At 42.5% G+C, this 17,918-nt stretch overlaps 1 protein-coding gene across 1 annotated transcript; it reads right to left on the reverse strand.

Annotated features, from left to right (window-relative positions):
• Positions 1–3,381: 3,381 nt before the first annotated feature.
• On the reverse strand, positions 3,382–14,787 carry LOC131090724 (protein-glutamine gamma-glutamyltransferase 6-like). The gene is made up of 12 exons (XM_058036286.1): positions 14,595–14,787; positions 14,022–14,261; positions 13,397–13,515; positions 12,165–12,293; positions 10,805–10,982; positions 9,228–9,363; positions 8,741–8,844; positions 7,748–7,990; positions 6,880–7,206; positions 5,673–5,830; positions 3,863–3,996; positions 3,382–3,535 (listed from the first exon to the last, which is right to left on the reverse strand). The coding sequence occupies exons 1-12, from the start codon at positions 14,785–14,787 to the stop codon at positions 3,382–3,384; spliced, it is 2,115 nt and encodes a 704-aa protein (XP_057892269.1).
• Positions 14,788–17,918: the final 3,131 nt, after the last annotated feature.

Here is a 17,918-nt window from a genome sequence, read left to right on the forward strand (position 1 = left end):
ACTTTTTTTCTTACATAAGGAGCTAAATACGGTATGTGATGGCTGATTTGTGCTCTTTCAGTCTAAGCAAATTTTAAACTGACTGTGCTCAAACTTCTGACTTTCCTTGCATGATCAATGAAGTGCACTGAAATGCACCTTTGCAGTAAATGTGTGAGTTTTGAACCTCTAAATCGGGGTGGTTTAGATACAGAGGTATTTATCCCATCATCACTGGCTTGTGACGACTGTGCATACACACAGTACCATCTCTTGGTCAAACTGGCAACTGCAAGTAACATTTCCTGCACAGGATTTCCTGCGCTTCAACTCTGAAAAGAGACCTACTTATTGTCCCTTTAAGTTTTTCTTGGGCTAAAAAAGCCCATGGAGAAGGTTAACATGCAAAAGAGAGTTCTGCATGTAGTATTCAAGTGTTTGTACTGGCATTCCATCTGGTGAGAATGAGCCCCCTGTCCCCAGGCTGTCCCTACATCCAGGGCTGCCCCATCCCAGGTGCAGAATCCAGCACTTGCCTTTGTTAAACTTAGATGGTTTTGTCACTTCTCTATCCACTACATCCCTGACATGGTCCTAGAAATCTCGAGAAAAAGTAATTCATAAGATAGATCCTTGAAAATGTCCATCCTGCCTGGATATTACTTTATTATTTTATGGTGTATAGGAATACTTGTTTTACAGGTCCAAACATAAATCCATAAAAACTTTATTACCTTTAAAAATAGAAGCTTAAACTGAGTGAGCATCTTTTTATAACAGGATCTCTCTCTGAATATGGTGATCAAAAATTACATACACCCTTTTATTGTGTCTACACTTCCAGCTTTGATGTGGCATACCCATGAATTAGATAGGAATTTTTATTTAGAGGGAGACTTTTTGTTGCTTTAAAGCAACCAGAAATTCTTACACTGTGCCTTTGGTTTTATCTTTTACAGTGAGCAGAGCCCTCTACATGCAGTACAGGAGAGGGACAGACCAAGACGTAAAGCAGTGAGGCTTTGGTGGCAGAAAAATGTCATTTGAAACCAGAAACTTCAGCTATTTCTGGTTGATTTTTTTATTTTTTAATCTGAATCTAGAAACTTAGAAGAACAGAATGATGGGGAGAAACATTCACTACCCTGGAGGCTGATTTCAGTGTGTTCCAGGACCAATTCATGGTTGTGAAGGTGTCATATCAGTGAGTGCTCATTGGATATTTTTTGGAGTGGTCAGACTGGAATGGGAGCTGGCTGGGTCAGCCTCTTGGGCATGCCCTTATTTAAACTGCATATTTATAAAGAAAAATACTGACAATTAGCCATTGCACTCCCCCGACTCCCACTGACTTCTGACCAAGAGCTGTGTAAAGATTGCAGGTTTAACAAAAGCAATTTAAATCCTTCCTCGGGCACTTAGATGTTTTTCTCTGTAATAATCATTAGTATAATTGAACAGTTGTCGGATGTTTCATGCAGGGAGAATGTGTTTCTCCTGCATGGCACTGGCCAGATCTGCATTTTCACACTCAAAGTGAGCTGGGTGTGGTTGCTGAGGGCAGATGGAAATGCTGACGCTGTGAAAACCCAGCGAGTGTTGCAAAGCCTGGGACTTGGCTCAGGCTCTCCAGCCTGGCTTCCCTTTGAACTGCAGCCTTCCTTTGCAGGTAGTTAATTAGGATGAGGTCATTGCAAGCTCTGTGACAAACACTGTCTGAAATAATTGCCTGGATTGTGTTTAAGAAGGAATACTGAAGGAATTTGGATGTTTTGGCCGTACTGTGTGTAAAATGTAATGTCAGTCTGCATTCTTGTAAGATTTAATGAGATTCTCTGAAATGCCATCACTACCTCAAGGCCTTCTCTGAGGCCAGTGGAGGATTGTCTGCCCTGACTCTCCAAGATCCTGCAAGACTTAATTGATAGGTGCAAAGCTGCCTATTCCCCTCTCCTTTGCCTGGAGAAATCTGAATTCCTGTGTGTATGTGTGTGTGTCCTTTTCAACCTTCATTCCAGTCTCTCTGGGCTGACTAGTTTTACCAAGCTTCCACATCCATTATAAGTATATGTGTGGGTGGCAAAATATTGTAATTGATGTAGTAAAATGGGACTTTACATGTTTTGAAGATTTTGCTGGCTTTAAATCAAAGAAATATTTAAATGAGTTCTCAGGTTAGTCTGTGTCCCAAAGTCAGTTTGTGAGCACGGGACATTCTGGGGGAAGCTGGTCCTGCATTGCTGGGCAGCTCTGACTATCAGGAGCAATAAGTCAATTTGTCTCTTAGGAGCATTCAGAGCTTTGCTGGATTGGCTTGTTAACTTTGCAAGGAGTGAATGGACACATTAGGGATTTAGATACGGGCGGCACAATGCCTCCCTCATGAATGATGATCTGCTTTAAGCAGCTTTGTGGCGTGAGGAAGAGTGACTGTTAATTGTGAATTTTCGTACACCTTTCTGATGTCCTCCTTTTTCTACTTTGCTACTTTCTCATTTTTCCAGTCATAAGAAGAGAGTTCTGTTGTATCACTGCCATATCTTATTGCTGTATTTTCTCTCTAGCAATAAGATTCAATGAGAAATTTAATCCTGGAATTTAATTATGTCAGCTACTTGGATAGTACTTTGGCTAGTACTGAATAAAACACATTTAGTGGATATAAGCATGGAGAAGTGAAGGTTTCAGGGACACCTTATAGTTCCTTCCAGTGCCTAAAAGGGGCTCACAAGGAGGCTGGAGAGGGACTTTTCACAAGGGTATAGGGAGATTGGACATGAGGGACTGGCCTTAAGCTGGAGGAGGGCAGGTTTAGATTGGATATTAGGAAGAAATTCTTCCCTGTGAGGGTGCTGAGGCCCGGGTAGAGGTGCCCAGAGCAGCTGTGGCTGCCCCATGATCCCTGGAAGTGTCCAAGGCCAGGTTAGATGGGGCTCTGAGCTGCCTGGGGTGGTGGAAGGTGTCCCTGCCCATGAAATAAGATGAGCTCTAAGACTCCTTCCAACTCAAATAAATTTATTATTCTGTGATAATTAAATTGCATTCCATGAAGCTTATAGAACCAGTGATTTTAAATGATGTTCCTAGGAAATCCAGCTGCTATTATTGCTACAGGCTCTAATGCTGCAAACCATCACACTTGATCCTCTCCTTCAAGTTTAATTATATAATGGCTCCCACTAGTAATTGTATGTGTGAAGGCCCATAAAACAGGCTAGAGAATGAGAAAGGTGACACTGTCTTCACAGTACAGTCCCTGGTACCTTTTTATTGGTTTCCGTTCATATTACATCACTTTATTTTGGCTGAGTAATCTGCATTTCTGTGCTTCCAGTCACAAGAATGCAGGAACACAGCACCAGCCTCATAAACAGGCAAAACTGAACTGCTGTGCAGGTCATATCACTGATTAGGGGCCACATGAAGCATCACAAATCCCTTAATGTCTGAAAAGTGGGTGCAAACCAAGTCCACCTGGAGCTGCCTGGTGCCACTCCTGTAGGGAATGATCTCAAACTCCACTGTTGAAGTCTCCATGGGGGCCATTCTTTCCACACTAACAGAGAGAATGCATTTGTAAGTTAAAGCAGCTGAAAATTTCTTGCTATGTATTCTTCTGAGCACCCAAATTTAAGACTATATGCCACCTCTCCACTCCCTGAGCATTCTGTAATTCAAATTGTGGCAAAAGCGGTGCAAAAACTCCATCTGCTGTATGGAGAGTACTGACATCGTGGCATTTTGTCCAAGGCTGGTGCAGATGAAAGCCATGAGGTTGACAGAATAATCTTTTTAAAAACCCCACCAGGTAGTCCAGATTTCCCAGATTTTCTCCAGATTTCCCACCAAAGTGAACAATGACCAGTCAGAAGTGTTTACATACCAGATTCGGAGTTGCTCTTTGAGCAGGCCGCTGCCCTCCGCTCTCAGGACACAGTCTGTCACCTCCTCACACAGGGGGTTGGTGAATGTGACCTCCACATTGACAGGCTTGTGTACCATAGCTGGACCCAGGACCTACAGAGAGAAAACATTCTGCATCAGTCTCGTGTCCTCATAATGCTTTTCTCCTTTCATTCCCATTGCAAACCACTCACCCTTAGGGTCACCTGGGCAGGAAGGAGCCAGGAATCAGCTCATGTGCGTGGTTTTGGGGAACAGAGTGTGAATGAGTGTGGTTAAGAATCAGCAAGCTGCTGTAGAATCAACCATTTAGTCCCTTTTTTAACTAGGTCAGTGCATGGTTTCATGTATAACATGATACTCATCAGAGTGAGAACACAAGTATTGGCATACATGGCTAACTACTGGAGGCACCTTAAATTAGCTTTAACTGGGCTAAATGAAAGGTTTGGGATTGGAGAACATGGGGGTGTGAGACAGAGGTGAATTGTGGTGTCTCAGGGAAAAGAATGCAAATCAGCAAATAAACATATTCATTACCTTATTTTGGCTGAGATAATGTGGAATTGGGATATCTGGTATATAGTTGTGAATAATGTAATATAAGGTAACATCATTGAGAGGTCCCAATTGCATTTCTCTATTACTGTCTCCATGTTTATAGGGAAGTTTCAATCAACAGAAACTTAAATGCTTCTTAACACTTAATCACTGAATTGGAGTAATTTAATCCAGATGCCTGCCCTACATAAACTGGCTTTGCTATTTGCATGACACAGCACAGAGACTTTGTAAAAAGTCTCACTAGAACTTGGCATTCAGAAATTGCCAGACCTGCAAAAAACCACAATTTTTTACTCCCGTGTGTGACCTTGCTTTTCTTGTATGCTACTGACAGAGTGGTTTGGGACAACTAATCCAGTCTGGAGGCCCTGAAGGGCTCTGCACATTACCATATTCCCTCTGTGTTATTTACAGTAAGATGAGCAGATAGCATTTGATCCCATGAGTTATGCAGCATTTAAATCTGCTGTCCAAAACCAGTTCAGCTCGTTTATGTGGATGTGATGGGCCATGCAAAGCCAGGACTGTCCCTGGGCAAACATAGTGCAGGATCTTTCCTGCAGGCTAAGAACTGCTTTTTATTCATTGTACTACATGTGTCAAAAGTCAGTTAAAAGTGGAAAAAAGAGAAACCTTCCAGTTCTAATTAATCACTTGGGAAGTGCTGCAGAAGGTGAAAAGTGACATTTATCATGATACAGTTAAAGAGCTTTCTTTGAATATTGGTAATAGAGAGACTCACAGCCCCAGGTGTTATCAGCTGGTCACTGAATGTGTCTTTGGTAAAAATCAGCCTTCCTAAATAAACTGGAAGATATTGATCAGACTTTTCTAACAGAAGGGGAGGTCTAAATATGGATGAGATTTCTTTCTCTATATTCTGCCTGTCCATTCTTAGGTAGACTTACCTGTAACTGTTGTAACACTGAGAACTTGATCAGTGCCACATAACAAGCACTGACAAGAATATCCCAGCACAGCTATGCCATGGAAAGATTTTTCTTTTTTTTAATGCATTTAATTTCATTTGTATCATATGGCCTGTTACTACAGCAACAAGATCCAAGATCAGGCATGATTTCATTTCCCATACTCCTTCCCATGAGGAAAGGGATGGAGTAGGAAGATGTAGGAGATAGTAGGAAGATAGTAGGAGATGGAGTAGGAATTCCAGTCGCTGCTTCTCAGCACATCTCTCAAGGGTCACAGAGGGGACTAGCTTTTACCTTGATGGTGAGAAAAGGATCCTGGAGCACAATATCCTTCTCAACCAGAAGTGAGGCTCCCCGTTTCATCTGGCACACAGCAGTCACCAGGATCTTCCTGTCATCCACCAGAGAGTTTTTGTACTGGGAGTAGGAGATCTTGAAAGAAATCTCTTTCACTGTAATGAAACAGAAATAAAATTTCCCTCTCTTCTTTTTTTTTTTTTTTTTCTGAGTATCAGCTATCTGTAAGATACCTGTGTTTTAAAGAGTAATTCTCTTATCACCCTGGGGCTACACATTTGTAAGTGTTGACACCAACAGGCAGGAATGATGCTCATGGGTGACTTCTACTCACATTTACATAAAGCACTAAATGATCAGGTACAGTTTGGTATCTGGGCAGTCTGAGGATGGATGGATGGATGGATGGATGGATGGATGGATGGATGGATGGATGGATGGATGGATGGATGGATGGATGGATGGATGTGGCAATACCTGCTGGTGTTTTTGTCATTAATCTGAAGCTGGGGTTTATTGCTCCTTCCTTGCAAAGAGGGCAGAGGTCAGAAGGGGGGTTGGTTGAAATGCCCTTGCAGATGCAGCTGTTCAGCCTCTGCCTTGCACAATCAGAGTTGCTGTGCCGGTGAGGAAGGCAATGGAACTCAGTATAGTGAGAAAAAGAATTCTGCTGGAACTCTGTAATGAATTCTAACGTGTTATATATTAGCTTGAGAGGGTAGTTCTGTCGATCTGTGCTGCCTGTCATTTTTCAGCACTGTCCCTCTGAAAGCAGGGCAGAGACCCCTCTCTGCAGGTGGCACAGCTCTTCCTGCAGCTGGTGGTTTCTGTTGTGCTGCTGTGAAAGTTGCAGGACTGTTTTCCTCCCTTTAATTTGTCTTTTTGTTTTGCTTAGGGGGAGCCAGCATCTCACTATTCTCCAGTCTATCTCTCTTAGTTGTTCTTGCTTAGCAAAAAGGGTCATAATGTAGCACCAGCAGTGGCTGTGCTGGGTCAGACAAAAGGTCACCCTGCTCAGTCTCCTTTTTGTCAGTGCCTGAAAGCAAATGCTGAAGACAGGGAAAATATGTGTGTTTCTTTTCCCCTGAATAGCCTTGACCTACAACTGTTTGCACGTCATACACTTCATGAGCCATTCTTTATTTTCATGTGATCTGACCACAACCCAAAACTGTATCTTGTCCAGTAATAAAATCAAAATTACCTTCTTCAGATCCAAGTTTAACAGACCTATGCAACTGCAAAATCTCTGCCTTGGGTTTTCTGGTGTAGAGAATAGCTGAAGCCTTCAGTTTAACCTTTATGGTCTTAAAATCTGCGACCAAGTTTTTGAGTGTCAAGGTAAGGAGGATGTCCTGGCCAACCATGGGAGATGCATCAAGGAGCAGCTTCCCTGAGATGCTGGGGGTTTGTGCAGGCTGTGCCCTTGAAAATCCTCTTCTGGACCTTGGAATTCTGCTTCTTTTCCCAGGTCTTTTCACACCCAGCAGCTTCAGTGCTTTCTTGTACACCTGCCTTTCTTTCAGGGATCCTGCATTGAAAGGTACCATGGTCAGAGATCTCGTGCATGTACATGCTATGGTGCCATGAGTGATCTCAGACATTTAGGGAAGCTGAGAAGGGCAAAGACAATCAAGAGCAGAAAGTGAGGTCTGACCCTAATGTGAATTTTGGCACAAAAGCAAATGAATGTGCGTGGGCATGAAGGCTGGAAAGTAAAACCTGCCCAGGTGCCCAGCTGGCTGCTCATGGGCACCCTTTAGAAGCTGTGGGCAGTAGGAAGGTAATTCTGGGGGAGATCAGTTCTGCATAAGGTGGAGCAGTTACCATCTCCTCTGAAACTGAGAAGGATGAAATAATCCTTTTGCAGAAATTCTCCCCAATCAGCTCTCCAGAATGGCTGTTGTTTCAATTGAATCAATATCAGCAAGTAAGGAGCCCTAAGACTTTGAAAATCCACAATTGCTTGGCTCTAGAAGTAAAGAAATTTACTCAGTGCTCAGTCCAACAAAGGCCTTAATTCTTTTCACACCTGATCATCAGTGGCAAAACTATTGCAATAAAGAATTTACCTTCTGGATATTTGTAATTATCAGTGACATCCACACGGGCGTTAGTGCCCACTGCTTTGGTGCTGATAAATTTCCCAATCTTCCTGGTGTCAGAATAAATTCTCTCTTTTCTTTTCTTGCTGTAGCGAATCCAAGTAACACAGTCAGCATTCACTGCTGCAAACACAAATGGGCTGTCGTAATCCAGGTCCACATCCCCTTCCTTAATGGCTCTGGTGGAGGCAGGACCACACTGATAGATGCCTGCATTACAGAGGGGGAAGTTGAACAACATAAATCCTCATGCTGACAGCAGGAGGGAGAGGCAGCCACTCCAAAGACACATTTGGGAGAAGTAAAACGACATAAATCCTCATGCTGACAGCAAGAGGGAGAGGCAGCCACTCCAAAGACACATTTGGGTCAAGTACAGTGTTTTAATGTCTGTGTGATGTGGTAACAGCGTGCCCCGAGATTCCAGGTGCACTTTGGATCAAAAGGTGGGGCTGCACAGGAGGCTGGTGGTGATGGGTGCCGTGAGAAATGGTCTCACCCACCAAAGGCTGCATGCAAAACTGTCAGAGGGAAGGAGAAGTACAGTCAGAATGAGAGATGGGCATCAACAGTGCTGGGTGTGCATTGAGAAGAGCCAGGAAACTGAATTTGTTCAACCTGGTAGTAAGGAATGGGATTGTGTGATGTGAGCAGCTAAGACAAGCAGGGGTGAGATAAGTGAACTTAAGATGTGCTGGCTTTTGTGGAGGCGGAGAATTGAAATGAAAAAAGAAAATTGTTATGCTGCTCAGCAATCCAGAGGCTGACAGAAAAGCTCCTTACTGGAGATTGATGTGGGTGTTGCTTTTCTTGTGCACCCAAATGAATGCTACATCTACAGGGGATATATAGAAGAGAATTGTCCTGAAATTTTTGGTAATTTCAAATTTCAGTTTTTTACTCCTGGCAATCCTTAGGAGTAACATTATCTACAGGTTTTTATATTTTCAACAGTGTTACCTTTGCTTCTTTCCTGGGGTGTTGCATCCAGAACCTGCCATCCATCATAAAAAGAGCCGAGGTCTCTTCTAACAAACCAACTTTCATTCCAGACATGGAAATTCCTACAAGGGAGGTAGAATGCAGAATATCAGATTTGTACAATGCAAGAAATAATTCTAATTCAGTGAAGGAAAGCTCCACTGTGGAGAGAGCAGCTGCTGTACTCCTTACATGAGCACCTCCTTCCCCTTTTTGCCAGCTTTTTGTGTTATACCTCTGAGAAAGGTCGGGATGTTATGAAAAAGAAATATTAAAAGGAAAATACTTCATTTCAGAGTCAATAATTCAATATTGGACATTCCTGAACAAAAAGACAAAGGTCTGGAGTGGAGTTTTATATCACTGGGATCATGAGGTCAGGGTGGTTTCTCAGGAGCATGATTCTAGATATTTTAATTAGTGGAGAATATAATGGAAGAAATATAAAAGAAATATGTATATTTACCACACACTGTCTTCACTCAAGTGCAGGTTGTTTCCAGACACATCAATGTACTTATCAATACTCAGATTTAGGTTCTTGTCATGGGCAGAGTTGAAGTTTGTAATAACACGAGTAGGTATTCCCAAGCACCTCAGTACTGCAATATAGAATACCATAAAAGCTCTGTAAACCTATTTTGCAGACATATAGAAAGTTTTTCTCTTAGTCACACAGTTTAGTGCATGTTTTCAGTGGTGAAAAAAGCCCTCAGAAATTTCCCTCCAGCCATGATGCAAGCCACACTCATTGTGCAAAATTGCTTAAAAGACACTTTGACTGACATGACATTCTTAGCTGTCATGTCCTTTTTAATAAGATTTTGGTTCATCCATTTATTTTAATCTTTGATTCCTTATCCTGTTCTCTCTCCCATTTTCCCTCTGTTTGTTCCTTGTTTCTTTTTCTGCTTATGGAGATACACCTCTCAATTTTCCTTTGTATTTTCCCCACAGAGGTTTTGGTGTCTCAGAGCAGCTCTGATTGGACACTGCTAGAATTAAATTATTTTCCTGACTTGCAGCTCCCTTTACAGGTCCTCCGAATTGTGACTTGCTCTTGTCATCAGCTGGTAAGATACAGCAGTAGAAAACTGGCAGTGTGAGAAAATGGACTTAAAAGAATACTGGTTTTCTTTGAATCCTTGCTTTGAAACAGGAAACCTTGCTCTTTTCATCAGCCCAGCCTGAAAAACCCTTTTGGTTTTTGCTTACTCACAAAGTTTTGTGTTTGCTCACAGAGCTGGCATGCATTATTACAACCTGTAACCTGAAGGATTAACCCTTCACACATGGAGAGAAGAGGTTCCTCACTCTTCCCTGCCAGAGCTGAAACAGCCTGAACAGAATTGTCTCAAAGTTCAGTTCGTAGTGAGCTGCTGTCAGAACCCAGGACATCCCTCTGGCTGCTCTGCGTGACTCGAGACCCTGGCAAGGGGCTCTGAGACCTTGGCACAGAGTCCAAAACACCTGTGCCTTTGGTTTTAGCCCACGGAAAAAATTACCAACTTTATATGAGGATTTAAAAGCCACAAGAGTTTGACTAGAATGATAGTTAATTTATCACAGGGTGAAAATGTAGAATTTTGGGGATTTAGAATGGGGGTTCAAGAAGTAAGATGGAGGAATCTGGGTGTGTCCTGTCCTTCTTCTTCTTCTTCTTCTTCTTGTCCTCCATCTTCTGCTAGGATGGTGATGGTTCGGGATTGGTTTAGAGTAGAGACAAACTGTCTAACATAGGTGATAGGTATTGGAAAATTATTGTAAATAAAGTACACGTAGTTCTTAGTATAAAAAGCTAACACCACCCCAAGGATGGTCAGTGTGCCACAAACCAACCTGCCAGAGAAATCTCAGCAGGTGAGAGAAAGAATGGAATAGATAAGAGAAAATAAACAACCTTGAAAAGCAGAACCAAGGAATCTCAACTTCTTCGGTCACGGGGCTGGGAAAAAAGTATTTCTAATACCTCAGGAGCCATTTCAAGCACAGAAAATGCGAGAAGCTGCGTGTGTGGTGCCATTTCCAGCAGCGCCAGCGTACCTGTGCAGGTGACTCCTGCGAAGACCCAGCACTGCCCGTAGCGCACGGGGCGGTAGCGGGCGCGGTGCCAGCGGCGCAGGATGGTCACGCTGCCGCTCCAGCGCAGCGGGTTCGTCCCCGAGCGGAACCTCCCGCTCCACTTCCCTTCCACCACCCCCTTATCGTCGTTGCTGTTCACCTGAAAGAGTCCTCCTTGTGAGAGAATTAAGGTTTTTACAGGAAAAGAGAGAGGGAAGTAGTTAGAGGTGACCCTGTGTGCGTAGCACTGTTCTTGTTGACCGGGTGATGGGACAGAATATTTGAATTTTAGACAGAATTTTGTCTGCTCAAAGGCCACACACAACTGGACCAAACCCAGACTAGATTGTAGAATCTGGTGATTCAAAACTGACTTGTTTTCAGTACAAGTGATCCCAAATGTACTGACTGACACGTATTTACATTTTCTCTGTTTCATCCATTGATCTCTCCTCCTTCTATGTCATTACTCTGCTAGAATCTGAATTCATGCTGCTTCACATTCTCAAGTGATTTATGGGAGCCTTGAGAAATCCATCTTTTCTCTGAATGTGCATTTGTTGCAAATGTGCAGATAGTACAGCTTGCCCAAACTTGTTAAATGTGGTTGCATAAATTTGTGCACAACCATTGTAGAGCCTTGTTTAAGTATCAAGTGTGGTGGTACAGGATGCAGCAAGTTATTTTTATTATTTTTTCCTTAATTATTTGTAGTTGTAGTAATTTTGTACATCTGAGTAGAGTTATTTACTTTATATTGAGGCTGAGAATGCCTAATGTGAGTGCTGTCCAAAAGGCTGAAAAATATCAGTTATAAAGGAAGAATTTGCTAAGAGTTGTGGTGAGGCATGTGTTATTTATACAATAGAAAACTTTTCAGCTGCCTAGTTGTGCATTTGTGAGGAGGAGTTGTAACTATTTGTTGCAGGAAATGGTAAAAACCTCACTGAACAAATATCCCTTAAGTAAAGAATGCTAAATTCAAACATTAAATGCAGCTGAACCAGCACTGGTTTTCCAAAATATTTTGTGCTTCTCTTGGGTGTTTGAAAAACTTAGCAAGTGATTTCAGAATAGTCAAAGGCTTTCCAAATTAGTGAAAAGTTCTAATGGACTGAGAATCTGTCAGGAAAACACATGTGAGGTTTGATGTTTCTCAGAAGTTCTTGGAAACATTCCTTCAGTTGTGACCAAACTTTTGGGAAGGAGAATAAATCTCCATTTTACCTATTTTGTAGCTATTTTTTGCTTGGCTACACCTATGAAACATTGAGGATTTCATGCTGAATGGTGAGTGTGGGTTGGGGTTTTGTTGGTAGGTGTAAGTACAGGATGACTTTACCGTGGCACTGATAACCCTGCTCACGTAGACAGGGCTGTTCCTCCTGGACACATCCAGAGCTGGGTCCTCACGGTGGTTCAGGCTCCGGTCCAGAACAGCCAGAGAGATATCCAGGATGTCCTCTTCAAACTGGAATCAAAACAAGCAATATATCAAAGTTCATTTCATAAGAAAACCCAAGGATAAACTCCCCACCTGGTTTCCTTCTCTGAGCTTGGGAGGAAGATGGGAATAGAAGAGTTTTCTGTACTGTTAAAGAAAACTGGGGCAAGAGGAAAATATAATCATTAAGCTGCCAACTCTCCACAGTATTTTAAAGATGTCTGAGCACAGTGTGGGTCCATGGCCACTGGCATTCACAAGGACATTATGTGCCTGGTGGCACAGACAAGATCACTGTGGGTTTGGCTCAGCAGGGCTCACACCCTCCCACATCCTGCCCTGCCCCTTCAGGCACCTGTCTGTTATGAAAGCTTTACCCTCATGGGCTGCCCCCACCTCATATCAGGTGATCTGATCTGAAAGAAACCCACAAAAATAATTATTGTGGATTAGGGTCACCAAGACACTGCTTGGGCCCAGAGAATGCCCCAGTGCTTGGCTGGATGGATGTGGCCAGGCAAGGATGGCCCTTGGCCTCTGAGACAGAAAGGAACCCTGGCCTTGTTTCATTTATCAATGTGAAAGCAACCATGGGGTCAGGAGGATAAATAGAAATGCTGTCTGCAAATGCTGGTGCAGTTGGAGGGCATGAAGGGGCCGGGGGTGGTCCTGGCTGGCCTGGGCAGCGGCAGGATGGCTGTGTGCCTGGAGATGGGCTGTAGTTCTGTCTTTGCAGTGGTTACACTTGGAGGGCCAAACTGCTCTTCAAAAATTCCAACAGGACTTGTTTCAGTTGAGTACATTTGGGGTATCCTTTTAGGGTCTTCTGTCCCATTACTGAACACATTGCATAATATAGTTTTACCAGTTTTTCTAACAGGCAAAAGAAAACTTTTGCCTAAAATTATGCTTTGTTTCTTTTATTTCTGTATGAGCACATGCCACACAGAGGAAATGATTCTGATGCTGCTGTCTGTAATGTAATGAAAAATGAGATACATATCTGCAAGAAGATCTGAAGTGAGGAATATTGAACTCTTATACTATGAGAGAATGATTTTTTTCTCCTCAAGGCTCTATTTACCCACTACTCTTATTTTTACAGTTCTGGAAGAGGTGATGCTATTTACCTGTCCATAGTTCCAAGCTTCTTCTTGAATATCTTTCTCCACTCCCTGAAAGATGATTCCACTGTCATTCAGGACATACTCCTGCCTCTCCTTTTCATTAGCCATGTAGACATCATCATCTGCAAGCAGAGTGAGACATGATGGCTGGAAGGAAATGGTTTTGCTCTAACTGAAAATCTCAAATAGAGAGCAGTTCTAGGGATCAGATGAGATTGCCCATGCATTCAGCCTTAGGACTCTCTGCTACACCTCTGTAACCATTAGAAAGTAAAATAAGCATGAAATTCCTTTCAGGGAACTGACTGTGTTCCTGTCCCTGCGGTAAGCACAGTATGTATCTTACAGGCACTTGTTACTTGTTTTACAAATGATTGCAAGAACCAGAGGAAAAATCAGAGGAAAAAAATTCTAGAATGAATATTTGTAATATTTACTCCCTTTGATTTCTTATCCTACAAGCAAGAGTCTTTGATGCCTCTCAACACTGAAGAAGGGACAAAAACTTGATCCTTGATGTTAAGCAAAAAAACAACTTTCTGTAGCTGTGACCACCAGGCACAGACTTCACTGTGACACCCAGATTTCCTGGCTGAGACAATGAGTTATTTGGAGGTTCAGAGCATACCTGGACACCAGGGATTGAAGAGTAGCACAAACTGGCCCAGGACTTTGGAGGAGAGCTTGCTCCCAGCGAGGACCTGGAGCTGGAGTTTGTATCGCCCGACGACGGCGTCGGCTGGGCTGAGGATGCTGAGGCTCAGGCAGCGAGGCTCACTCGACTCCTGGGTTGCACTCCAGCCATTGGAACCCTCCTCAGAAAGGCTAAATACGGCCTTGGTCTGCTGGGATTCTTCTGGAGATGGTCCTGCCAGAGGGAATGGTGGTTTGTGGGAGGTAGAGGTGAATTATGTTATGGAGATAACACGCAGCGCTGCAGGGATGTCCTTAGGAGCAGAGATACAGCCTTGGTGTGGAAATGAGGATGGCTCCTGCCTTCCTTTGAATTATTTACTGTCTCTTGCCTTAAGGTGTAGGTCAAACTTTAAAATGGGAACTCCTGAGCCTAAAAGGGCAAGGAATCCTGAAGGGAACAGGGCAAACTTTAATGTTTCAAGAATGGGCTGTGTACACCTGTAAGGCACAAGTATTTTGGAGCTGGAATAAGCTGGATATGAGATGACTGCCATGGGGAGATTACCTGTGCTTGCAATAAAGGTGAAGTTGTCCCAAGATTGTGCTGTTGTTTTGAGGTTCAGAGAGATGTTGAAGGGCTGCCCTCTCCTCAAGATGAGTTCTGTGCTGCTGTAATCAGAGGTATGGTGTGCAGCTTTATTTAGTTTGGATTGCCAGTTGACTTTTCCTATTTTTAGGGCTGAGAAGACACAAGACATGTTAATTAAAAACATTTTCCTTCAGACTTGCACACCTTTTCATTGTGTCTAATGTACTAATTTTATTATATTTTTGTATAGCTGGCATTATGTGCTATAGGAACAAAGAAAAATCCATTGTTATTAAAAATTGAAAAAAAGCCAGGGAGTTAGACAAACAGCTAAAATATGAACTCTTTTCTGTAGGGTTCTTTCAGAAAAGATAAAAACATTCCAAAATTCAGAGAATTCATCTTTAATTTAAACAAAAAGTCAAAATCTTTTGTGTTTAGATAAGATTTGTTAAAGTCTGAAGAGACTTCTATTCCTCATGTTCCTGCCCTGTTTCTGTGGTGATAGCTAGTTCTCATAATGTTTTACAGATTTACAGAAAGAAAAATTAAAACTATTAAAGTATTAAAACTCTCATCAGGAAATGCCAGGCTGGTTCTGGAAACACTGCCTGACAATGATGTCTAGGAGGTTGGTATCTTCAGTGTGGAACTTGCTTGTTATCTTCTCACGTATCTTGTATCTAAATTAATTTACAGCCTGTAGCTTGAAGCTGGGTGTTATTTCACACTCTGTTGGAGAAAGATTACAAGCAGAGGAGTGGCATATCTCGAGGCAGTGCTATGGGTTGCTCTATTGTATCATGATAGGTTGCCCAATGTTGAAAATGAGGCACTGAAGCTTAGATTATAAAAGCTTCAAGCTTTCTCTTTCCTTGATAAATTAAAAAATTCCCACAACAACAAACAAGAACAAAGCAGAAAAATGCAGGTTTCCCTATGAAAACAGGTGTTTGGAAAGCGCCCTTTTCCAGTATGATATTCCAGAGGAGTTTCAGGTGAATAAAACCTCCTGCTCTGAGTAGAGCCTGTTAACCCTGCGCAGAATAATGCTGCTGTAAGCATTTCCATAATTTCACTCAACCAAGAAAGGGGCTCATGTCTGAGAGAATCTATAGGCTTCTACTATAATAATAGGGTGAGATTTCAGTTTTCTGCTGCGTTTGCAGCACGGAGTTTTATTTTGTGAAGGCTTGATAAAGGCTCAATTGTACGAATTTTCCAGCTTTTTGGAAGAATTGTGCATTTCTGAGGCATTCTCCAGGCAGTAAAGGCCTGGAGCAAGTGACTTTCCTGTAGGCTGTGTGCATAAGCATGTGTGAGTGTTTTCAGTTAGGGGTCTTGCTTCAGATGTATCACCTGGAGACAAAAATTCCATTGGCAGGAGTCTGAGTTTGAGTCACATGGTGTGAAATGCCTGGAAAGCATGTTGCTTGCATCATCACTTCATTTTCCTGCCTTAAACATGTTTAATTGAACAGGACCATGGAAAGCATCATTCCTAATACCAAGTCTTCTAATTTAAGGGTGACTTAGAAGGTGTTTCTGAAGGGCACTTGGAGTCAGGGTTTGAAAAGGAGTCAGTTTGCCTTGCTGCACTTTATCCATGTGTATCCTGAGTGCCCAGGCTCTGCAGGGCAGGGATGCAGGAAACTGAGAGCATTTTGCACATTTGTAAATAAAAATGTCATGCACAGAGGATTTAATTATATGAGTGAGGCTCTGATGTTAAAGGACCTAACAGTGCTATTAAACACTGTCAGAGTGTCACAGGCAAGGTCAATATGGAAGAGGGGAAGTGAGCAGAAGCAGGAAAGATAAAGAAGGCAGTGGCTAGCATTGGTTTCCTCTAACAATTTACTGCATCAATAGTTTGATTTGCCTTGTGAAGTTCACGGCTACACAGGCATTTCCAGAGAACATGTGCAAGAGATCAGGAAGAAAAGTTCCATATACGTGGCAAGAGCACAGTAAAGCTTGATGCCAGTCTTTTCTCCACGTGAATCTCAAATTTATCCTTGATTTGATCTTCACAGTTTCAATTTCAATCCTATAATTTATTTTTCTTCTTTCAGGGCCTGTGAGGATTATTTTCTGTAAGTCAGTCAGTGTAAAATTGACCAAAAATGTGTTTGGGTGTCCATGCTGTAACGGACAGACCTTGGGAGCGTGCTCAGGAGAAAAAGCCTGGTGGTCACTGCTGAAGATGCTGACCATGGTGCACAAAGGGTTCTCTTTGACTGAAAGATGAAACTCTAAAAGTAAAACGTTTTTAAGCTAAACTTTGGAGTCTGTGTGTGAGTATTCCATGGTGCACGTGTCTAAATCGAGATCTTTACAGTCAGCAAGAGAGTGAGCACAGAGAGTGCCATCCCAGACAGACAAACAGCACTCAGCTGGCAGAGCCCCTCTGGGGAGCCCAGAGACCACCAAGGGACCTGGCTGAGGCCAGACTCCATCTGATCTTAGAGCCTGGAATTTCCATGTAGCAGTTTGATGCCCCAATCACCAGCCAATAGTTAATTAGGTGGCTGCAAAAGCACTGAATAGAGCAGTTAATTGATACGATAGAAAGATATTTTCTTACTCTACTTTTTGTGTTACTGGAAAAAAAAAGGTTCAAGACTCATAATAAAAGAAAAAAGAAAATCAGTTCTAGTAGAAAAACCAATAAATACACTTAACCTAAAAAAGCAGAGTTCCTGAGAGAGCAGCAAGATGTAATTTATCTCATTTCCTCAGCAAATATTGCTCATCTGGATTGGAAGAGGATGTGTGGAGCCATCAGGCTGGATGAACTTACCTGCCATAAGGATTCCTTCTTCCTTTCCACCCTCGTGCGTAGCTCAGGGTACAGTTACAAAGGTGTGCAAGAACATTCTAAATCCTCTTCCAGCAGCACCAGTAATGAAAGGCTCAGGACTGGACTTGGCTACCTAGGCTGGAGTTTATACAAGCTGGGTGTGACCTGTGGTTGGTAGCTACTGTTTTTGTAGTGATACCCTACGTGAGCATCCACTGATGAGTGCTTTAATTGCACAATCTTGAATCCAATTATCCTTATGTAAAACTGGTGAAGGACTGAGGAAAGATGAGAATCAGTATTCTGGCATTTTAGAGAGGAAAGCATCCAAAATTGGGCCTAATGAAGGAAATACTATCTTAAGTAGACAGAAGCAACTTAATTTTAGATGGTTTGGTTTGTGTCATTTTTGGGTTTTGGGGACTGTGTGTACAGAGGGCAAGTGTAGACTAATGTACCTATGGTACAGCACACTGTGTGGGAAAAGGAGTAATCCA

Source organism: Melospiza georgiana, chromosome 17 (assembly GCF_028018845.1).
Source record: "Melospiza georgiana isolate bMelGeo1 chromosome 17, bMelGeo1.pri, whole genome shotgun sequence".
In the NCBI taxonomy this organism is placed as follows: domain Eukaryota; kingdom Metazoa; phylum Chordata; class Aves; order Passeriformes; family Passerellidae; genus Melospiza; species Melospiza georgiana.